The sequence below is a fragment of the Acanthochromis polyacanthus genome, chromosome 13, assembly GCF_021347895.1.
Source record: "Acanthochromis polyacanthus isolate Apoly-LR-REF ecotype Palm Island chromosome 13, KAUST_Apoly_ChrSc, whole genome shotgun sequence".
Lineage (NCBI taxonomy): Eukaryota > Metazoa > Chordata > Actinopteri > Pomacentridae > Acanthochromis > Acanthochromis polyacanthus.
Window position 1 is genome coordinate 11238172 of NC_067125.1, and position 17695 is coordinate 11255866.

Sequence of the window (17695 nt, forward strand, 5' to 3'; positions counted from 1 at the left end):
TTTTTTAAACCATTTTTCCCTCTTTCCGCTGTTTTTTCATTAAATGTTATTCAGTGTGCACCCAACTATGTTGTCTGACATTACTGATAACGGACAACATGGAAAATCTGTCAGAGCAAATCATTTTAAAACTATATATTCTATAATACGTTTTTTCATGATTAAAAATGAAATAATAATGTTCTATCATAAGAACTATAGCACAGTTAATGTCAGAAAGCTCATCATTGTCCCTATTAAATGAAGCAATTAATCGTTCAACATGATACACACCCTTACCCTGCATAAATGCCAAATTACTTCCTGCATTTGCACTTAATGTGGATTTAAACTTTGCACTGCTTAATTGTCAAACATAATTCTTGGGGATAATTTGCTGAATATTTGCCTGTATTGTAAAATCAATAGCAGGAACCTTTTAGAGATGGAAACTACAACAGAGCCAGAACTTAAAAGGTTCCAGAATACGATAATTTGTTTAGTTGAAATGAGCTAAAAGGTTCTCAGTAAGTTCTTTATTCTTCGTAAAGGACAAATCAAATGCATCTACAAATACAGAATGAGTGTCAGCACCTGTCCGTGATATTAGGTGCAAAGATTCAGGGCAATTCCAGATTAGGTGCAATTAATTTGTACCGTGTCCAAGTATGATTGACCCCATTCTGACTCCAGGGGAACGTTCAAATTAATGTTCTGTGCTCGATTCGGGTTATGTCATCATCCGTGAAGCACCCAAACACAGAGTGAGAATGTGCACAAAATCCAACCGATACAGTTCCTTTACAACAGAGTCGTTTTCGGAGCACAGACAAGTAGGACACTCTCCTGTCTTCAAACCTCATCTGTCATCCAAGTGCAAGCGTGGATATCTGCATGCACATTTCTGCAGTGGCAAGCAGTGCAGAAATACACTTATTTATATCAGAAAATGCAACAGAGAGACGAGAAATGTTGATGTCATATTCTAATCAGATGTACACTACCTGATTTTAGTACATGTATGCCTGACTTTGACAACTAATTGGTATTGCAAAAGAGCAAACTTGATGTGAACCTGACTCTGCCTCCTCCAAATTCACACCAGCACAAATCATAATGTGGGTGCACAATGTTAACACTTACCAGACGTGCTGGTCACTGGGCTCAAACTCAATACGGTGTCGAGTAACAAGCGCAGAGGCGCCCTCACAGTTGGAGACAGAGTGAGAATTAGTTATCTGTGCAGATTCTCAGTTTCTCAGGTCACGGTAATCCTAAGCAACTGGACTTCCCTTTCTGGTTCTTGAAGAGGTTTCACTCCTCATCCAAGACTCGCAAGCCACGAGGTGTGGATGATTGTGAAGCAGCCAGGTGTGGGATAATTTCTGATGTTAACAGTGGTGATGCTTTGCAGAACTTTGTAACTTTAGGATGTTACGGACAGACAATACAGATTGAGAGAGGAGTGAAGGAAGCCATTTTTGTGAAAGTGGAGCAGCTGTCTCTAAAAAGAGGAGGTCTACAACACTACTTATCAGGTACTTACAATGCAGTCCTGAGATTTCTCCCTAAAAAGTTCCACATCTTGAGTCATCCCTGACCTGGTAGTTTCACAACTATTTACACCTCAAAAGCATGTGAATCTTGAGTCATTAATGGGCCCTTAGCCAAGTTCATTGGGGCTGATAATGTATATAGGACTCCCCATCAGTCTTTAACTGTAGAAGCTTCTTGGATGAGAAGTGAAATTTCAGTAGCTGACAACAGAAATCTAGTTTCTTTCTCCTGAAGTTCTCAAGAGATAATTTATTACATTCTTTAAAGGGCAGGCCGATCGGTAGCAATGCCACAGCATTCATCCATTCAAATGCTATCATAGTTTTGGAATATTAAAATATATGTTCAACACAGGACCTGCCTTGATGTTAAGAAATGCAAAAAACAAAACAAAAAAAAAACAGCATGGTTTTGTTTTAAAGAGTGATACTTGTAATAACTGAAACTCTGATTTCAGAGATTCTACATTATAAAAAAAGAGGTGCTTTCATTTTTACTGCTCCAAGAGATGCAACAAAGATACACTGCATTGTTTTCCTACAGGTGTTGTAGGACTAATGCCACCTGGTGCTGTGGGAATAGATATTTTGTGTTGTACATCAACTTTCCTCACAGTGGGTTATGGAGGAGATATCTGGAAATTCTTTGCTTCAGTGTTGAAAATCACAGCTCTTTGGAGTGTGACTAATGAATATATAAGTCCTCAAAGATGCATCAGGCATGAAAGTTCAATAGTTAAAGTTTTAATAATGCAAATGAAAATAACTATACTCACTATTCTCCAGCATTGTGGATTGTAACAGAGCTCGAATTAGACTAACATCATGTCTTATGTAGAGTCAGAGCCTGGAGCAGATTTCACATACATAATATCTGGCAGACTTCGACTCAAATTAAAGGCAGAGAGTTCTGGTGTAAGTTATGACGAAGATCCTTAGGGGCCAAGCACAAGTGCAGAATCATCTTCCCTGAAAGTAACAAGCAAAGCAGAGTGTATTGTCAAAGCACAGATAATTGACCCAGAGGAGAGCAATCACAGAGACTGTGTCATCAATGCTTTAATAAGCAATTGTCAATTATCAGGGCTTTGCCTGACATTGCAACCTCCCCCTTAAGGCCACTGCACAGAGACAGAGTAAAAAAAAAAGCAATTAAAAAGTAAACTATTGTGACAGAAATGGCTTCAAGAAATGTGAAGAAACTTTTCTTTTTCTTCTTTTCGGATTCATATTATGTCTAACCGAGGATGAGAAGAGGGCGATTTCACTTGTTGGCGTCATCCTTGTAAAAAAACAGGCTAAGTCACCATGAAAAAGGGCTCTGAAATATGGGGTGTTTTTCAGTGACCTAAATCTTATAGGTCTGAAACACGACTGCTGGGACACAGGCCTAGATTTAATATGCAGGGACTTATGTTCATGCTTTCCAGGGGCAAATGTCACTTCAAGCAGATACAAATTTTCAAAAAAAGTCCCCTTTAAAGCATGAAGACAGCTCTGGGACAAATGTAAGACCCAGATAGTCGGTAATCTTTGAACTCAACACAGAACCAGCAGATCATTAAAACGGCAGAAAACTTCGGATGCAGCGAGCTTACGCATTTACTTCTGAGAAAAGAATGTTACACAAGATCAACAAGGGATCCACGGCATTACGAAACCTTACCACTTATACAATTGTGGCTACAAGTGTTTAATCCCACAATCTAACGGACGTCAGAAGCCTTTAAGTCACTTCTCATCACAACGGATGGTGTGAAGATGTTTGTTTGAGCTGGCAAACATGGCGACTGTCTTTAATAGAATAATCTCTTTCAGATTAACCCCTTATTGGGGTTCAAAGGTTAAGAGGTGCTTAATCTGCTGACTTAAAGGAGAACAGGCTACTGAATTTCAGTAGGAGACAAGCTAGTGAAAACCAATGTGGATTCACTGCTGCTACCTACAGGCACCAACAGTTGGTGGAGATATCGGTCAATATTTAGCTTCTGTTCACTTCTGAAAGAGTCTGAGGAAGAATGAGATGCTGTGACCAAAGTATTGTGTCACGACAAGCTGGGGAGATGCTATGTGCTCCTGTCACAACAAAGCGTTGGCAGATATTTATAAGGATCTTTAAATTAAAGGTTTTATTAATAATTCAGTCTGACATAATTCTGCAGTATGTGTGTCGTGGCCACTGATGCAGCTTTTAAATGCGGTTAAACATATGCATTGTGCATGAGCGAAGCTGTGGATTAAATATTCTCATGATGTGAATTAATCTGCCATTATGAAGCTTAAACAAACACTTGTGACTCAGGGTTCCCCTATGAGTCACAATGGTGCTGCAAATCTGAAAGTTTTCACAATGAGAAAGACTGCTTTGTCTGTTTATTCAGCAATGACACACTTCTCGGTTCCTGACAAAAATACATTTCCTTTCTCATTCCAGCAGCGGGGCCTGCTGCTGTGTGTTCCGTCACAGCGGTTGTTGGGCCACACACTGCTTCTCGACTCCCCCCCATCTCTCCTCTTGTGCCATGAATGTCACGACTGCAGCCACAGGCTCCACTAAAAGAGCGCAGGCCTTATTACGCCCGCAGGTCACCCATATCCCCTCAGCCTTCACAAAACCCAGCTTACGGAAAGGGATACACTGCGTAGCTCGACAAATTACTAGCCGCTGGCCTTTCACCCCTGCTCAAACTTCTTGCATTTTAGCATTGAATGTTTTCTTTTTTCCCCCTCCTTCTTTCCTCTCACATCCAATTTGTCAGGTGGAAACTGAGTGTGAAAAATGCCTTCGTTTTTCAACAGAGCCACGGGGGTCTGAGCTGCAGTTTATCGCCGTCTGAATGACAATAAATAAGACTGATCATCAATCCCAACATGAAACATTAGGAACATCAAATTAAGGATGACACTCACTGAGTGATCGCCGCAGATGATTATTCAAACATCGTTCATCAGGGATAATGGTAAAATAGTGGACTTGGGATGCGAGTGATTTCTTGGAAAGGCGAATCTAATTGGGTTCCGGCTGAGTGTGAAGCCCATCGTCACCTTTAAAGGCAGCAGACTGACTGGGTGACTAAATGGCTGAATATAGCTAAGACACAGTCAATTGGATTTGGAAAGTGAAACAAATAGCCGTGACCCCCGGTGAGTTCAACACTAGTCAATTTCCTAATTTGATCAGCAGATGCCTGAATAGATGGCACCTGTTTGCAAAAAGAAAAAAAAAAGAATCCATTAGAGGGATTTATTTTGTGCATGTGTGTGTGTGTGTGTGTGTGTGTAGACGGGGGAGTGTGTGGTGTGTTTGCAAAGTCAGGGCACATGTGGAGACACGTGGCTGCGTAACTTTCTTTTCCTTTGGGTGTTTGGAGAGGCTGTGTTAAAAGTCTGTGCCATAATTGCATTTTATATTCTCACACTCATTAGGGGAGACTGGGTGATGCACTGTAAATACAGCATGAAATAAAGAAAGAGTGAGGGAGGGAGAGAGGAAAATCAATGCCATTGAGTGTATTGTGTGCAGCCTATTATACCAGTGGATTTCCCAACTGTATAGTACATCCCACTTTAGGGATGGGTTGGTTTTGGGGGGGCAAAGCTCCTTGTTTACAAAAAAAGAGAGAAAAAAAAATCAGCCAATCTAAATCCCCTTACATCTACAGCCTGTCACAAACACATGGCGGGAATCACGTGGTCGCTGACATCTGCACAGCGGTATCACAATAGCACCGAGTTGACAGCTTGCATTGTCTAGAAGGTGATTAAGTGGGACTGGGGAAACAAAAACTGACTAGGTTAAAAAAAAAAAAAAAAACACTGAGCAGGATTCAGAGAATGGAGCTTTGGATTCTCTAACCAGCGGTGCAAAAGCAAGGAATTTGAGTTAAATTACCATGTGAGGGTGCTCCACCTCCTTCACCAAGCATCCCACTGTGATTTGTGAGATCCAAACAGAACTACACAGATCTTGTTTTCAGCTCTGCTCGCGTCTTATCCGTGTGTTAAAGACGCACACAAACAGCGTCTCTGGACACCGTGACGCACTTCGCCTTATCGGGAGGTTCTTGAATGAAGTTCAGATGTGGAGCTTCGGTGTCCAAAGCTCCGTGCGTCATGTGAAGGAAGGCGTTTGAGCTCCTTCAACAACTCAAACCATTGAGCCTAAAGTCGCTGCTACACGTCCCTGCAGGGGTGTTGTTGACACAGTGTGGGGGATTTTGGTCAGCGCTGGCTGGCGAGATAAAAGTTGTGAAGCAGATCAACTCACATCCAAACATTTCCCATTAAAACGCGCTGAGGAAAAAAAAAAATCAACAACAACAGACAAGCAGGATCTTTGTCAGGACACGAACGCAGCCCATGCAATGATCACCTCTGGCTCTGCATCCAGCTGCCTCGCTCGCTGCCAGAGGATGCTGCTGTGCATCCGGTGGGAGACGGGAGGAGAAGAAAGTTGGGAGAACGAGTCTTACCTTATGATCGCCGTGTCGCCCTGGCGGATCGTGATGTTGTCGGTGGCCCGCTGCATATCCACACTCCGGACGGGGAATCCTGTGGGGATAAGACACAGCAGTCTGAAAAAAGAAGCCTGCAATTGCCTCCAACACGATTTGCGTCCGACTTGCATCTTAGCGCGCGTTTCGGGAGCTATAGATCCAAGGGTGAAAAGGGGAGGAAGGAAAGAAGAGTAGTTGTCCAGACTTCTGGGAAAACGCGGGATGTGTTTAGGTCCAAAGCAGTCCGGGATGGATGGGTGATGAATGGTTCCTAAAATACTTTTGGGCGCAAAAAAACGTGCGGGGTCCTCGCTCTATAGTCCACTGATGCGTAATGCTCTCTGCGTAAAGGGACGGCACAGCCGGCAGCTGCGATGGAGAGAGGCAGGCTTCTGCTCAGAGTCTGGGAAAATCACTCCCCCCTCCACCTCCTCTCTCTCTCGCTCTCTCTCTCTCTCTCTCAGATTATCCAGCCGTCTGACTGTGATGCTCCCCTTATTGGTTGTCAGGACAACAGCACCACCTGAGGTCCCTTTCAGTGAGACACAACCGAATGAGGACCAAGGAGCACAATAAAACGAGAAGAAAACATTTTAAAAGAAAAAAATAAGCAATTCTTGTGCAGAGATATTCACAAGAAGCATACTGATGCACATTCTTGAATATCTGGACACAAGTTTTGGAACCACAGAGTGACTCATGGGGAAACAGAATAATGAAAAGCTCCAATCCAAACCTTGTAATCTCTCCAAAACTTTGCTTTCTTACCTCCCCCCTCCAGGTGAAACCATGCAGAGAGACACTTTCCCCGTTGGTATCACTCCGCTACCATCATCATTAGTCTTCAAACAAATGGTATACTCACAGGGATCCATTTATGTAGAGCAGTGGCTCCCATAGCGTTTTCATGCCAAGCAGATCTGCATTGGACCATGGACTCTCTAGTGGATACTTTCTGTATTAATTATGATTTAATGTGGGAGATTATATAACTTCAGTGTGGAGTTTGGTAGGAAAGCAGTGAAACCTGTCATCACAAAAGAAGAAAAATAAACACTTACTGCTTGCTTACTTACTTATTTTCTCTTTTATTGACTTTAGCTGTGAAAGCACATATAGAAATGAGGTGCTTTCTACACCGTAACCATCCTTAGGGCAGAACTTTTATGGAATCTGTTATTCTAACAGTTTCACACCCTTCCTTTTCATAAAAAAAAGGAGTGAATCAAGTGGAAATGAGAGGGAAAAAGTGAACAGGTTTAACAACACAAATACTGTTGACCATGAACGGGGCGAAGCTCAGCTGTGTGTAGCTTAACCAGACATAATCACCTCTTGTCTAGACTATCATGACTGCCATGAGGCTGCAGCTTCGTAGGCGCTTACATCCACTTCCAACCGCAGCAAGGACGCAACTTTTGAAGGTGCGCTCCTCTCAGTTATACAAAAATGTAAATGCAGAATGAGCTTCTAATTTCACAACTTGCCAATCAAGCGCAGGCTTAATAGGCCATGATCTAATGCACATTCCACGATGTGCTTAATGAACTGCGCTGCAACAATTTAGACAGTGCATTTGGCATTTTATTTGATTCAGAAAATACATTAATACTAATGTGAATCATTGTCATTCCCTGCACGATGCACTCCCATTTTTATTGGTCTCTGGGGGTATTTGGATAATACTTTACAATCTGTCTTTAATTCTACCACTCTGCACATAGGGTAGAGGTACAGATCATGGTAAGCATGCTATATATGACTTTTTTCTGGGGCTCACACAACAGGAAGTAATCCTTCTCTGATCACCAGTAACTGAACCAGTGCAGTGGGGGTGTGGTTAAGCCTTATCGGCAAATTTTAAGCATCAGATCAGACACAAACCCCGGTTTTCCAGCACCCCACCCGGCAGCAGTAGTTTTCTGTGACATGGAACCTGCATAGCTAGATTAGAGATAACAGGGAAGAGCAGATGCTGGTACCTCTGAAAAGAACGGAGGTGCTAATGTTAGTGCATTAAGACACACAGACGTTTCCAGGAAGGGATATTTGCGGAGCTGCTCCCTACTTGGCCCCTAATAATCAGCACTTGTTACCATTTCCTTAAAGCTTTTGGAGGTTTCAGCTATCTTGGAGATTGCACAGTTTATGAAAGAGCATATGCATTAAGACCACTTAAAAAAAGGACTACTGGGTTCTGAAGAGGAGAGAAGGGGCGCTCTGTTGCATACAGATTTATACAGGAATGACTCCCATGTGCCTTTTAGCTATATTTTTAGTTTGAAATTCTCAAAAGTCTGTCAGTGATCTGAGAGATAAGCGTGTCTGCATAATAAGTGGAAATCTTCCCTGTGTGGCAGAAAAGTGGAGGAGGGGAGGCCAGCAACACAGCAGCTTTAACCAGTTCCTAACAAAAGCCCAGTGATCCCTCACTTTGAAGGACACACACACACGCACACGAAAACCGAGTGCTGGGAGACAGAAGGGTTATTATCCAGCTGGGATGCTCTTGGATGGGTGGTGTTGTGGTTTGAACAGCATAACTGGACATACGTTCTGCCGCATATAAACCGCATGCAATATTTTGTAATTTCCCACAACAGAAGACATGCAGAACCATGTGGCCCACGGTTAGCCATTAGCATTAACAATTTTTCAATCGCTTTCATTTGCAGGCAGTTGACAGCAGAATAAATAGGAGATGCCACAGAAAGCACAGAGGCCCAAAGTCGTTTCTTCTCGAATGTGTTTCACTGTCGAAATATGCTGCACATCGCTCTCTTTTCACCACATCCTTATTAGAACAGGAATGATGACAGGTGTGCTACGAATATGTCGACTACAAATACAAAAATAAAAGATAACCAACTTTGCACCGGCTCCAAACTCTACAGCACCGTGCCCAGGAGAATTTCTCAGGACAATAGAAGTGATTATGCATGATACAGTGAGAGGAAATACATAATAATTGCTGTTTTCTATGATAAGTACTACAGTCTGAGACAGATAAATGCTGAAACAATGGTACCATAAGGGGAATTAACTTCTTTGAGGGGGAGGCAGAACATGATCTATTATTCAACTCTGTAGTTCAGCTTAAAAAGGTGATAGAAAGGAACACCCCGGGAAGTGATTCTTATTGAAATACATCAGAGACTAATGAAATGTAACTAGGAATCATGTCTCTGCTGCTTCCCATTTGGCAGTGGGACAATCACACAGCATTGCACAGGAAGTGTAGCCGACGTCGGGGTTTCCTTAAAGGCTGAAATCAAACTTGCAAATGCCTCTGATGTTTGTTAGTCGTACATGACTTGACCTTCTGTAATTTTTTTGACACCAGGTCTGCATTGCAGTAACGATAGAGTGATTTTATTGCAACGCATTATGAGGTGCCCTGACTTTCTTCCCATCTCATTAGTCGTAATGACTCTGGCAGAGCGACACTGCACGGCCTCGCCGATCAAAGCAGAAGAACTCAGAACAGAAGTAACAGAAGTATGATTCCGATGTAAAGACAGAAAACCAACCCCGAATGCAGACTTTATACATACCGTTGCCATAGTGTTAGCTCACCGTGCATCTGGAAATTTTAACATGGACATCAGTGAGCCAACACCCCAGTCTGTGATTCAGAAACTAAGGATGCCTTGAGTTGTTCTTTTCTAAACAGCAGCTAAAAAGGAGCGTTCACAGTTTGAATGCATGAGTCACCTATTACTATAGTCAACATATGATTTCTTATTGAGCAAAAAAGTCCAAAATACTGCCTTCCTGAGGCACTTCCGTTGCTAATGAGGAGAACTAATGATCTTGTGATATGGATACTGCAGTTTCATACCGTGGTAAAATGCAGGCGACTACTGTATCAGACTAGCTTGGAAAATCCAAACTGAATCTCCATGTAATCTCCTATCTCCATGTTAGGAGATACAGGAGAATCAGTTTGGCATTGGGCAAATTGAATCGCGTTTCCCTCCCGGGAAAGTTTGGTACGACCAATCATAGCACGGGAGGCGGGAGTTAATGCTGCGTCATCTTCAGCGCCTGAATTATCCATAAAACACCTGCGCACCTCCCGTAACCAAACACAAACATTAAAGTTATTCCTAACACCGCTAATCGTTCGGAAGGAGTATTTTGTTGCGTAGCCTTTTCAAAAATAAGTGTTGTACTTGAGAGTACCCCATGTATTCGCAGATTTTTGTGACAAAAACAGCAGTAATCATTCACCGCGACGCTTTCTCGGCTGCATGCCATTGTTGTTTGGACTACATGGACTTCAAGGTCGATTTGTTTGTGCGTCACATCCGTGTTACGCTGATTGGTTCTTTCTCGTTCAAGCTGCATTCGTTAGCCCCTCCTTTTTGAAATCGTCTCCTGTCATCGCAATGCCAGACTGCCTTTATTTGTATTTATATTAATACATAAATAAAGTCAGTCTGGATTTTCCAGGCAAGTATCAGACTAGAGTATAATAACTGTTTACAAGAACTTGCTGTACTGTCAACATCAAATAAACTAAAGACACCACACACTACATATTTTATAGCCAGTGTTCTGTTGGGTTTACTTACAAAACAGTCGGTAGCAATCAAGAGCCAACAAAGTACTGTTTTAGAATGGCAAGCCTTACAGCAGTCTTGCTTTTACCTTTGAAAGTCTTGTTCAGTAGAGCAAATATAACCATATATTATTGACAGTGATTGAACATTATTTTACAACACCACATCATGACCTGGATTTCATCACTGCCTAGATTTCATCATTACTCATCTCTGTGTGTAACAGCTTTGACATCCAGACACTCTTGAAATGTTCCTCATGGGGAAGTTTATTAATGTCAAAGCTCACTTTGTAGACGGTATCTTTCATTAAAAAAAATGTAAGGGGTTTTACAGACTAAAGGATAGGGCAACATTTTCACACGTATGTCATAACATCAAGGTGTTCACTGGAAACATATCTTTTCTTGCATCAATCATTTCTCCTGCTCATTCCGACCATAAAGAGATCCGTTGTGAGTATTCAGTGGACCCGATAAAGGTTCAAAATCTACAGCTGTCACTTATTTATTGTTGGTAAAATAAAGCCATCATGTTCCAGACTGACCTCTTTTTGCAATTTTCCGCTGCAGCAGAGCATATAAACATGGCCTGTGAAACCATTAAGAGGGGATTTTGTGCTAAAAAGACAGCAACTTTAAGAGATAACAATTGATGTGAATAATTAAAATTGCCTAGGCTGGTAAAGTGGCAGCAGCCAAGTTTTTTACTTTAACTTATCATTGTGAATAAATGTTGAGAACACAAAGTACTGATTACGGAATAATTACACCATCAGCAGTAAGACAAGTTCACTGTTAGCCTCATTTCCACTATGCAATTCTGTCTGCCACCAGGTCCGAAATTATCCGAGGAAAATGAACTCTGGATTTAAAAAAAAAAAAAAAAAAAAAAAAAGCTTTTGACTTGGGAACTGAGAGGGATAAAAACTGACATTCAGTGGGCATTATTTCTAAATCTAAATCTTTGCGAAACCTTTTGCAACATAGACACCATCAGTTAAACCATTTGGAGACCAAGTGTTGGGGAGGGATTGCCACTTCAATATACTGGAACTTAGTAGCAAGCAGAGTCCGGGGACAAACGGAAAACTAGGCTCTGGGAGCATGGCTGACAGAGGGAAAACACATGGACTAAATCCACTGGGGAGACAAAGGTAATAGGAACGTGCAAGAACAATCAGGATGGAGCGGGCAAAAGTAGGAAAACACAAAGGTACTGGATGAAGAAAGTTGAGAATGAAACTTAAGAAGCATTGGATGAATGACATGGAATTTGGAAAACTTAATCAAAAGGAACCAATCTTTGAAAACGAATTAACCTGCTGTTGCTGCTCTTCGGTTACTCTGTTCCTCAGAGGGAGCTTTGTAGAGTTTGTCAAAAGAATTCTGATGGTGTGTTAGTGTCCTCTGGGCTATCTCAGCTTTAGTTTGGACGGGCTGTGTTAGAAATTGGGCACCTGGGGTTTAAAGGAAATGGATGTTTACAAAGCAGGAATAGTTTAAAAAAAAAGAAATATGTCTTCAAGTTGCTTGATGAAAAGCCGAGGATCCAGTGTTTTTGGAGCATAAGCAACACTTAGAATTAAAAGTCAGAACATTCTGCTGCTATGCTCTGTGCTACCATGTTGGAGAGAAGCAACATTGTCATTTTTGCACTGTCAGATAAATTGGTGTGGTACTTTTCACTGTGACTGGTCCATTGTCTGCACACTTATGTTACCAGCAGGCATTTCACATTCACAATGGCAAATTATCCCTCAGGTTGAGGACAGCTTGATGCACGACTGAAAGCAAGCATTTATGCTTGTCTGTCAAATGTACAGGTAAGATGTGGAATTGAGCATCCAATTACAATTAAATAGAATGTGGAATCCTACTTTTTGATGTGCTAACACACGACTTGTTAGCAGTGATTCTGCATTACTCTCACTGTCGATGTCTTCTTTATGTGCATCTTTGAATACAGTCACAAGACATAGGTTGACACTAAATGAATTAAAAATAACATTTCACAAGGACTGCTAAACTGCTGTCAGCTATCACAGTGAGTGCAAATGGCAGTCTGTTCACCTAACAGTGTCTGCAGATGGAAGTCACAGTAGGAGATGACGAAGTGGAGGAGGGAAAAAAAATGTGAACACACTTATTGTGCACGAGTGCACACAAATAGAACTCTGTGCTGCACATAGCTGTGGCTAAATTAACACAATAGGCATTGAGGCTGTGCGAAAAAAAAAAAAAAAAAAGTTGACCACTCTGGCTTTCCAGCAAGCATTCAAGGCTGCATCAAGGCCAAATGTTTCATTTTGGGTTGCAAACCCGACATTGTGCCAGTGGGAACATGCAGAATTTGATTTCAAAGAAAAGTGCCAGAGTAAAGGTCAACAGCAAACCTCACAGCAGCTCAGTCATTATTGTTCAAGCTAGCAGTGCAGCAGCATCTCCGCCTCACTTTGCTCTGCGATGGCTGCTGGCTATGTACTCTGACAGAAATCATTCTCCCCATTGTTCTTCTCAGTTCTTGTAAGTGGATGACGAAAATAAACTCCCATAAGTGGACATATTAACACATACTACTGCACAATGAGTCACTAACTCACAAAACATTTTGAAAACAATGTTTTCCTTCCTTTGCATTTTTTTCCTCTTCATTTTTTGTGAACTTAAGTGTTTATGCGGTTCCAAAAGCTGCAAGTCATTCTAGAATAAACCTCCTTATAGGTGAATTGTGTTCCAAAATATATTCTCCATCGTTGGGTCCCAAATCAATACTGGCTTATGAAACACAAACACCGCAACAGTTTCAACAAGAGGAGGATCTATAATGGGATTCTGATTCTCCATCCACCTCCAATACGCACCATCTAACCTCTGCATGAAAACAAATGGCAGTCGGCTCGGTCGTGAGCTATAGAAGATCAATGAGCCAGAGTTTTCTTTCTTTCCATTTAAGCCAAATACGCTCTGTGTCAAAGTGAAGTTGGCTGCATTAGTAAAACATGCCCACATACTCAAGCGTTCTCCAGGGTTGTGTGCATGGGACAAAAACACGAAGACCTGAGATAAACTGACTACAAGTTTTCTTGTTTTCATTTAACAAAAAAAGAGAAGAAATGCATGCATAATTTACCCTGGCATTCTTATCAAAACTTGAGTCTTGGCAGCAAAATGCATGATACGCTGGAAAAACGATAGCCAGGAACATACTCAGCAGTATCCTGTATCACCGCCAACACGCACACACAGTAATGCAACATAACACACCTTGGCCCCAAGCCTCTTGCTCTCATACCCCTCTCTCCGTCAGCAAAAACACAAAATAAAGCAAAACTTTGGCACAACGGGTGCTGTATTATAGACGACATGCTAAAATGACAGCCCTATGTTAAGTGGGAAGACCAAATTGTGAGGACTTCAGCAAATATTTGCTATTATAAAAGTGTTCCATTTTTGTTTCCTCAAAGTACCAACTTCCCTTCACACCAGCTGATAAATAAGTGACCAGTCTCTGGCTGAACCTTTATGCAACACAGCAAGTGCATTCATAATAACTAGTTGGCAAGGAAGTGAAGTGACAAATGATCATCTATGGGATTTTAAGCTCTTTTACTTTTTACTGCTTTTGGTTAGATTAACATCCGAGTAATGTGCGTTGCATTCTCAAAGATGCTTGTTCATACTGGAGGACCGCCTACCTTCAGAGGTTGCCAACGCCTGCTTGCTTAAGACAACACACAGAAAACACACTCCAAAAGACACATTAATCATAAAAAGCGCTCCAAAAAGCCCCTTTTAGGCATCAAAAAATGTAACCTTGACAGAGTTTCAGCTGGCCTGTGAGTGGTTATGTCTAACTGAACAGCACCTCCGCTTTGTTGATTTCTTTGTGCAGACCTGTGAGATGGTTTGTGTGGGAATTGAAGAAGGCTCTGTTGAAAAGTGATTTTCTTGCCTTCGACATTAGTGTTTACGTCTTCAGATATGTAGGCCAACTGCTTCATTCGTGTGAAGTAATCCGATCTAAACTGTTGCTTTTGAAGGTTGTATTTGTGCATGTTTTTTTTTTCCAGGCGTCTTTTGGGTTTTCCTTCTCGCCTCAAACCTTCCGTCAATATATGCATTGGTCCCAAGTCACACTTGAGATTTCCATGCTGCCTCACAAACAACAAGGACCACAAACGTGGACCTGCAGAGGTAAAACCACAAACATTTCCTTAATGTGTTTTTTCTCCAATAGGAATGTTGATTCATTTTTTTGAATTATTTTGTAACATGTAAAAAAAGTATGTTGAAGGCAAAAGTTAGCTATAAATGCGTAAGGCTTCCCAACCAATACCATTATGCTGAGGTAGATTTCGTAGTGTGGTGCATGAGGCTACTTGCATTGTTTCCAGGTCATTCACACTGAGCAATAGCTTCTGACTTTGAGCTGGTTCATTTCATTCCAAGCTGCAATACAAAATGTAACGGTCAGCAAAACCCCCTGAATAGCATTCTGAGATGAGGTTGCATTGCACAGAGGCATGTGCCATGGATTTATAGGAAAAGAAAGTGAGCCAAAGCACAAATGTATGATTACAGTTCTGTAAGAATGTTGTGTAATACAATTTCCTAGTTACCGTTAGATGCATATTGCAAAAGATCAGAAGTAAAACAGCCTCATGGCTTTAGGACAAAAGTATTTCATCTACTTTCTGGTGCTCTGATTGTTTCGTTCTGTTATTGCAACCACAATTTAAATAGAAAGCAATTACGCCTACAATGGGTCAACCAGTGACGCAAATGCTTCAGTGTTTCACGTTTAGGAAAACCAAACATATTGCGAGTTACTCCCATATCCGCAAACCGCCCAAGACTGACCTCAGGTTTCAGCCCCGCTACGTTATCCATCTCCCTGACTGGAGACGGTCGTCCTCTGCTTCTATACCCACACAAAACATCTCCTCAATCTTCTTGCAAAAGAATTGCTTTGAGCTGGCCCCTGAGGGTCATCCCTTCTCTCGCTATTCAGTTCTATTAGAGAGTTCAAGCACAGAGAGACCTTGCTGAGGAGGATTGGTTTAGCTGCAGATGTAATGTTCAAGGTGAAAACCTACAGGGTAACAAGACGAATTCCTCGCAAAAGTACTCGGCTAGATCGAAGAAGCTCGTCCTTGTGAACACAAAGCAACTCCACGAGTCTGAGGAACAGCAAGTCGATGCAAATCATTATGTAACTAACCTTCACTTAAGTTGTTGTTTCTCTGTATAATTCATCCACTAAATTATGGGATGCATTTCAAGAAGTGATAGATGACTAATTAAGACTTTCAGAGTACATGCGCCGACTGAGGACTGTCTACATAAATTAAAAGCAATGGTGTGAAATTGCCTCATTCATGCACAGATTATTTTTTCAAATTGAATTTGGTGATTTAAAAGGGGGCCTCAGACATTTTGACATCAGTTAGTGGTACTGATGCCATATCTCTTATGTAGAAAGAATAGTTATATATTTTATGCTGCTTTTTCATTAAATAAGTAACATATAAACACAAACTAATTGGATTTAACCTATTGAGACGGCCACTTGTTGGACATGGTAAACCTAGAAAGTATCTAAGCAGGTAAATCCACACAACCGCCTGGTTGCGTTTCTCATGGTAACAGAAAATGACTAAATGATTTAAACACACAGTGGTAAACATACAGATTTTTGGATAATATCTATGATAAAGTCTTTCAATATGAATACTTTGAAAGAGGTGGATGTAAAGAAACATTTTTCAGGATCATACATGTGTTAGGGTTGGATAAGAAGTGGCAAAAAGGTTTGTGACAAATCTAAAATCTAAACTTGATGGTAAATAATGCTTTTGTGTTTGGATCTTCCTTGGAAATGAACAAAGCTGTCAAGTACTTTAGGTTGGTTTAGGCACACCGACAGGTTCTCTCTCGGTCACTGACCAAACATTTCTTTGAATTTGACTGAAATCTGATGAGCTCAAGTTGTAGAAGGTTCTTGGACTTTACAGCAAACAGAATTTCAAGAAAAAAAATCATTGTGCCAACAAACTGTGCTATCTTCCTTCGAGATAAGTGACTTTGGATAACTTGCATTCTTAATTTGCGACTTTTGACTATATGAATTTATGATCATGATTCACACCATGTACCTTAACTCCTTGATGCCTCAATTAATTTGCAATTAAATTTGAAAAAATAACAACAACTTTTGCAGGTTTTTGCTTTCCAGCTGATGCTAAAACAAGTGGAGATTGTTCATTTGTCTATTACACATAGAACAGATATAAAATAATAACATATGTAATAAGGTCCCACTCCGACCGATCCTACAAGAAACTAGTGCTTGCAAAAGGTTCCGAGGTACGTATTGACGGACATACCCCATCTCGGCTGCAGTCTGAACAAATTTGTGACAATAGGCATCAAGGGGTTAATTTAAAGACTTTTTTATATATGGGTCTCAGATTACCATGCAAACCACAAGAGACAGAAACCCACTAGCACTAGTCCATAGTTCTGCTGTTCAGTATAGTTCCTATAGGGGCCTCACTGGCTCTGATTTGATGAAGTTCCAATCTTTTTCATTTGTTCTTTTACAGATAAACAGTCAAATAAACAAGCTCCCTTGGACTGAAAATCTTGCTGCATTGCTTCCCAATGCTTGGCTCTTTTCTCAGACCTGTCTGAATCATGAAACAATGTTACACTTGGCTCCTGTAATTCTACATGGTGATAAACATGTTTATATTCCATCGTCGAGTGTTTGCTTTTTGGCAGTACATTGCGCAACTAGTCCTCTTAAGCAAGCAAACAAACACATTATGCGTATTTCAGATATTCACAGGCAGCATGGTAAACCGCAAACACTTCATGGAAACTCCAAGTAAACTAATTTGTAGTGCAAACCTTGGTAAATTCTACTTTCCTCTTACAGGAACCCCCTGCTGAAACTAACGCGTGTATCGATCTCACAGTAGCCCGAGGCAAATCTTTGAAAACGCAACTGATGTGACTCTTATAGCTCAGTGGTTCCTTCAAAGGTACAGGGAAGTAGGAGGAACATCCAACAAGTAGGTCAAATACCTGCCAGA

General features: G+C 41.2%; 1 protein-coding gene across 4 annotated transcripts in view; it reads right to left on the minus strand.

Annotated features, from left to right (window-relative positions):
* Positions 1 to 17695, minus strand: part of lsamp (limbic system associated membrane protein) — a 1200168-nt gene that overhangs the window by 232191 nt on the left and 950282 nt on the right. For 3 of the 4 annotated variants that reach the window (XM_051958406.1, XM_051958404.1, XM_051958405.1), the window contains exon 2: positions 6008 to 6086. In XM_051958406.1, coding sequence (XP_051814366.1) covers positions 6008 to 6086 — 79 coding nt within the window. Of the gene's footprint in view, positions 1 to 6007; positions 6441 to 17695 lie in introns of those variants that run through there. The other variant, XM_022210420.2, reaches the window with a different exon arrangement.